Genomic DNA, 5,071 nt, shown 5'->3' with positions numbered 1-5,071 from the left:
CAAAGTTCAAGCTTTCAGACCGTGTTCACGTTTTTCCGATCCGACCCACGCAGCTCCGGCTGGACGGCCGCGAACACTACGAGCGCTGGCCGCCGGGTTCGGGTTCGGTGGGCGCGCCAAACAGGGCTCGTATCGCTGTTGTTTGTTGTTGTTGTTGTGTCTTGTCTGCTACACCGAACATTCGTGATTTCACAATATTGTCGGCTTTTGTTTTCCAACTTGCCTAATATGTCAACACTATTGTCCTCAACATCTTCCCGCCATTGCCGTCCTGAAAGTTTTTCTTTGCTATGTGAAAACCTAATTCGTTCAACATGCCGTACTGTTTCGTCCCAGAATGTCGCTCCGGCGACAAAAAATACATGGACAGTCTAAAATCTGAGGGAAAAGAGGCTCCTAGCTTTTTCCAGCCACAAAGTGAGGTAGCTATGAGGTCACCTGTTGTAATACTGAGACTTGTCACTTGAACAGAAACTCAACTCCGTTGTGAAATCCTGCCTTTTGCACCTTACCCATACAAATTAACTCTCTTAACATGTTTGTGGAATGCGACCCTCTGCACTGGTATTGAAGTAGTACAAGCTGTCTTGGTTTAAACAGAAAATTCTTCCAGAAATCTTTCTTGTGTTTGCTTTAAATGCAATGGATTTAAGTGTTCTTTAAATATTGTTACGGCATATCTCACACAATACCAATGTCAAAGGGAAAAAAATTATGGTTACAAATAAGTTGTCATAGAACACACTCATCAAATTTCAATACACAAGTAATTACTAAATGAAGAAAAAATAAAGAAGCACTTTTGTTACATTTAAAAGAAAATTCTCTGAAAAAGTTGTAAATAAAATGATAGGCCCCTATGACAGCTTATTTGCATAAACTGCATAATATTTCATACTCAATGAACATTACAGGAACAGTGTATAATATGGAGTCATAAAATACATAGACTGGATGAAAAGACAAAAAAGTTGCTAATCATGACTAAATCGGACAGAGTGTGTTCTGAGCACTTTTTACCAACAGAGTGGTCAGCTTTCTATGAAACCAAATTACCTGATGGGACTGTACACAGAATTAAAAGAGGGAGAGCTATCCTCAACCCTGGAGTAACGCCTAGTATATTTAAAGACTACCCTAGTTATTATCAAAAACACAAAAGTGAACGTAAACCCCCAACAACAAGTGCAACTGATAATGTTCAGTTTCAATCTGCTCCTGAGATCACCCCATCTGATGATTGCACTACCTTTGAAACCCCTAGTTGTGACACTAATCACACAACCACAGACCCTGAGATCCCTTGTACAAATGAAGTATGGGATTTACTAAAAAATATCCAAATGCCACTAGGCTGGATTGTGACAAGAAATGTTGAAAACGCATCTTGTCTTCTTGCTCACATGAGTAGTGAGCAGGTCACAGATAAGAATAGCTATAATTTTACCATGGACAAATATATCAATTTCCTATCTAATCCACCTAACTTCTGTGAAGTTAAAATACAAGGAGTTCTCTATCCAACAGTTACATCAATTGTTAAAACTGAAGAAGATGTAAGAAATTTACTTTCACTGGTAGACTCTTTAAGGGTTTGTGGTGGCACTGGAAATGGTAATAAATTGTTTAGCAAGGGGTGCACTGGAGCTCTTTACCCCAAGAGTAATTTCGAAAGATGTGCATTTTGTCATGCTGAGAAGGATAGATTGAGACAGAAAGAAAAGCGTGCTGAGAAAGTAGAAGAGCGGAAAGAGAAAAAAAAGAAAAAAATAGCTAGTACTATGAAGTCACTTCGTAAATCTAAGGCAAGATTAATACTCAAGGTAAATGCACTTTACATTTAAAGTATCCAAAAAAAAATGAAGTGTTATAAATAGATGAACTAATTTAGTGTTTCTCTAATAGGTACAAAAATTACAAAGGGATTTGCAAAATAGTCAGGAACAGTGTAAAGCTGTTAAGGCAGAGGCACTTGAGAAAGCCATTGCTGATTTGCCCCCTGCTCAGCAGGAGGCTGTCAGGGCTTGCTTTAATGCGGCAAAAAAAAAAAGGTGTGTGTGGCAGACGTTACAGTATCCACTGGGTTTATGAATGTCTTCTGATGCGAGTCAAGAGTCCTCGTTTGTATGACCACATAAGGGACAATGATATTCTTGCCCTACCCTGCCACTCTACTTTGGCTGCATACACTAAAAATATGGGAGGTGGGTTTGGATTCCAGAAGGCTACACTAGAACTTATGAAAAAGAAATGTGCCACCATGGATGATGAATACAAGAGGGGTAAGTAATTCAAGAAGAGAAACACGGAGACAATTTACTATCCTTTCATTATTCCTCATATTCATTTTTCCATTAACTTTTCAGGGGTTCTACTTATTGATGAAATGAAGTTAACTCCAGGGACTACTTTTAACAAGGAAACTTTGGAGGTAAAAGCTGAAAAGTGTTAAAATTGCATTATGAAATTCCTTACCGTGTTTAACTTGAAATACCTTTCATATTTTTCCACTTCAGGTTGACGGTGTTGCTCAGCTAGAGGATAATGAAGTGAATCCAGAGAACAATGATGGAGCCACAAATGATGAAAATCCAGAGACTAATAGAGTCACAATTGAAGGGGATCCGGAGGGGAATGATGATGATCCCGATGACCCCTGTCCTCCTCCCCCTAAAAAAGCAAAGAAAACAAAAACACAACCAATTAAAAAAAGAAAGAAGAAGTCTCAGAAACAGGGTAAAACAAGGAGGAAAGGAAACACAAAATTAATTTTGTGTCAATACTGAGACTCGTTCTTTACAGACACCTTCTTATTTGACAAGTGCCTTACTTTTTATAACTTCAGAATGAACAAGTACTGATCTCGTAACATGAGTTAGTAAACATAGGTATTAATTTTAGTAATACTGTCGTACACAAAACTGGAAATGTTGTTAGGTAATTTTAAACAATTTTATGTAGTTATTGTGTGTTGTGTTTGTTGTGTGTTTGTATCTGTAGTGCATAATTGTATTATGTGATTTGGCATGCAGAGCTACTCAAATAACAAATATGAACTTGGCATCTTTTTTTTCTCAGAATAATTTATTAAATCTTTGCTGTAAATGATTATTATTCAGAGTTATAATTGAAAACAGGTTACATTGGTGTATAGAAGTGCTATTTATCTTAATATACATTTTTTAACTGAATGCATATGTATAAAAAGTAGTAGGTGCATAGAAGTGCATTATGGAATTATAAGAAGTATAATAATATGTTGTCGTATGGTTTAATATGTTGAATTGAAACAAATAGAAATGTGAAATTTGTTTCGTTCAGTGGGCAGAAAAAATTGCTACTTTGAAATAATGCGAAATATACTGAAATTTAGTTTCGTTATTGTAGTTCATGATTCAGATACATTAGTCGAAGAATCCCCTTTTTAAGTAGAATTGTTCGTTGCTTGTATTATCACTGTTATCAAATCACAAAAAAACAGTGATGTTACATCAATAGTTTTGATGTTTCAACAATTGCAAGTCATATCGGGCATTTCTGGAAGCAACTGTTGTTATCAGCTGATGTGAACAATGCCTAGGAATAATATAGAAAGTGAATTAGGTGTACTTATAAATGAATACAGTGGACAGAAATATTATTGTGAACAATAAGTAAATAATAAGTTAAGTATAAATAAATGGAGAGTACGTGCAAGTAGTATGTGTAGTATGAATAATTTTTCAATTACATCAGGTGCTCTTAGTGCTGGCAAGTAACATATTAGAAATAAAATACTCTTTGGAATGAGTGTGCGGTGTAAGAAATAGCATATAATCAGTAGAAAATTAGAAAATTAATATCTCATCAAATTGTTGGTGCGGGGAGATAAGTGTCTAATTCCACAGGAATTTATAATCGTAGGTTTCATAATGTCCCTTTCCACTTGGCTTCCTCTTCTTGTGAATTCCAGTCACCATGAACCTTGGATTTTTTTGTTTTTTAATCTTTTCTAAAATTTTCTTCTGTAGTTGTTTGCTCATGTCTGCCACTGGTTTTGGCATTTTGACTTTGATGAGCTGACTTTTATTATCTTTCAGCGTTGCAATGCATGTTTTGTAAGGTCCATGGTACCCTGAGTGTTTCGTTATGAATAGCTTCATAATTTTATGTGGCACATTTTTTTTAATGTTACTGCATGTTAGATTCGATGTGTTTGAATTCAGTGAATCAAGATTGTCTGAATCCTGTAAATAGAAATTTTACATGCCATAAGTTGTCAAATGAAATAATTAAAATATAGGTAATAGTTGTATATGTAATTTAGTTACCTCTGCAGAAGACTCTGAGTCTGAGTCTGAGTTGTCACTGGAACTCTCTTTGTTTGTTTTTGATGTTTTTTTCTTTTTTGGTTCACTTTCATCAGATGATGATGATGAGTTTCTTCTGGACTTCTTGGTGGTTTTTTTGTATTTTCTGTCTTCTGTTTTGTGTTTTTTATTTTCTGGTAATGAACTATCAGAGTCAGAGTCACAGTCTTCTATGCGTGAAGGTTCCCTCTTTCTTTTCTTTGAAGATTTTTCATTTTTGCTGACTCTTTTTTTGCATGAATCTGTAGGTTTGGAAGAATGCTTTGTCATAGTTTCTTCTTCTTCACTTTCTTCATCTAAAGTATCTGCTGAATCATTGTCTGATGATGATGTCATATGCTTCTGATGGTTCATGTCAAGCAAAACAATGGTTTAGATTAAATGTTTTATGCATGTATTGTATGTGTATGAATGAATTTTGTTTCACCACATTTCAGTTATCAAAGGAACAACATCAGAATGTACTTATGGACCTTTAGCAAAGCTGTTGTTTATTTTACAAGCTTTTGCAATTGTAGGTACTTTTTGATGTTGTTTTTTTGTTAAGCGAGAAGCAGTGAAACAAAATTTTCTCTATTATTTGCAAACGTTAAATAACTTTTTAATTTGTACCTGTTTTATCTTCTGTCTGGTAGATGTTTTTTCCATTCTGTTACTATCACTTGATGATTCTGAATCGGATGAAGAATCTTTTGTTGCATGCTTGGTGCTTCTCTGTAATA

General features: G+C 35.3%; 3 protein-coding genes across 3 annotated transcripts; 2 read left to right on the top strand and 1 right to left on the bottom strand.

The window, feature by feature from the left end:
- Positions 1 to 980: 980 nt before the first annotated feature.
- On the top strand, positions 981 to 2,177 carry LOC127750532 (uncharacterized). The gene has a single exon (XM_052272455.1). It carries the CDS (start codon positions 981 to 983, stop codon positions 1,842 to 1,844), a length of 864 nt encoding a protein of 287 aa, XP_052128415.1. The 3' UTR covers positions 1,845 to 2,177.
- Positions 2,178 to 2,288: 111 nt separating this feature from the next.
- On the top strand, positions 2,289 to 2,861 carry LOC127750531 (uncharacterized). Its single transcript, XM_052272454.1, has 3 exons — positions 2,289 to 2,431; positions 2,517 to 2,736; positions 2,803 to 2,861. Exons 1-3 carry the CDS (start codon positions 2,387 to 2,389, stop codon positions 2,859 to 2,861), a joined length of 324 nt encoding a protein of 107 aa, XP_052128414.1. The 5' UTR covers positions 2,289 to 2,386.
- Positions 2,862 to 3,597: 736 nt separating this feature from the next.
- Positions 3,598 to 5,059, bottom strand: LOC113209251 (uncharacterized). Its single transcript, XM_052272474.1, has 3 exons — positions 4,962 to 5,059; positions 4,311 to 4,691; positions 3,598 to 4,226 (listed from the first exon to the last, which is right to left on the bottom strand). The coding sequence occupies exons 1-3, from the start codon at positions 4,995 to 4,997 to the stop codon at positions 3,876 to 3,878; spliced, it is 768 nt and encodes a 255-aa protein (XP_052128434.1). The 5' UTR covers positions 4,998 to 5,059; the 3' UTR covers positions 3,598 to 3,875.
- Between the last annotated feature and the right edge of the window lie 12 nt (positions 5,060 to 5,071).

This window comes from Frankliniella occidentalis, unplaced genomic scaffold (genome assembly GCF_000697945.3).
Source record: "Frankliniella occidentalis isolate FOCC.00 unplaced genomic scaffold, Focc_3.1 Scaffold206, whole genome shotgun sequence".
Taxonomy (NCBI): Eukaryota; Metazoa; Arthropoda; class Insecta; order Thysanoptera; family Thripidae; genus Frankliniella; species Frankliniella occidentalis.
The sequence above is the reverse complement of the archived record's forward strand: the minus strand, read 5'-3'. Positions and strand labels throughout refer to the sequence as shown.

Coding starts and splice junctions, on each gene's coding strand:
- LOC127750531 (XM_052272454.1), top strand. CDS start 2,387: ATGAAGTTAACTCCAGGGACTACTTTTAACAAGGAAACTTTGGAG. Junction 2,432..2,516: donor TTAACAAGGAAACTTTGGAG/GTAAAAGCTGAA, acceptor TTTCCACTTCAG/GTTGACGGTGTTGCTCAGCT. Junction 2,737..2,802: donor GAAGAAGTCTCAGAAACAGG/GTAAAACAAGGA, acceptor CGTTCTTTACAG/ACACCTTCTTATTTGACAAG.
- LOC127750532 (XM_052272455.1), top strand. CDS start 981: ATGACTAAATCGGACAGAGTGTGTTCTGAGCACTTTTTACCAACAGAG.
- LOC113209251 (XM_052272474.1), bottom strand. CDS start 4,997: ATGGAAAAAACATCTACCAGACAGAAGATAAAACAG. Junction 4,692..4,961: donor CCAGACAGAAGATAAAACAG/GTACAAATTAAA, acceptor ATGAACCATCAG/AAGCATATGACATCATCATC. Junction 4,227..4,310: donor ACTCAGAGTCTTCTGCAGAG/GTAACTAAATTA, acceptor TTCTATTTACAG/GATTCAGACAATCTTGATTC.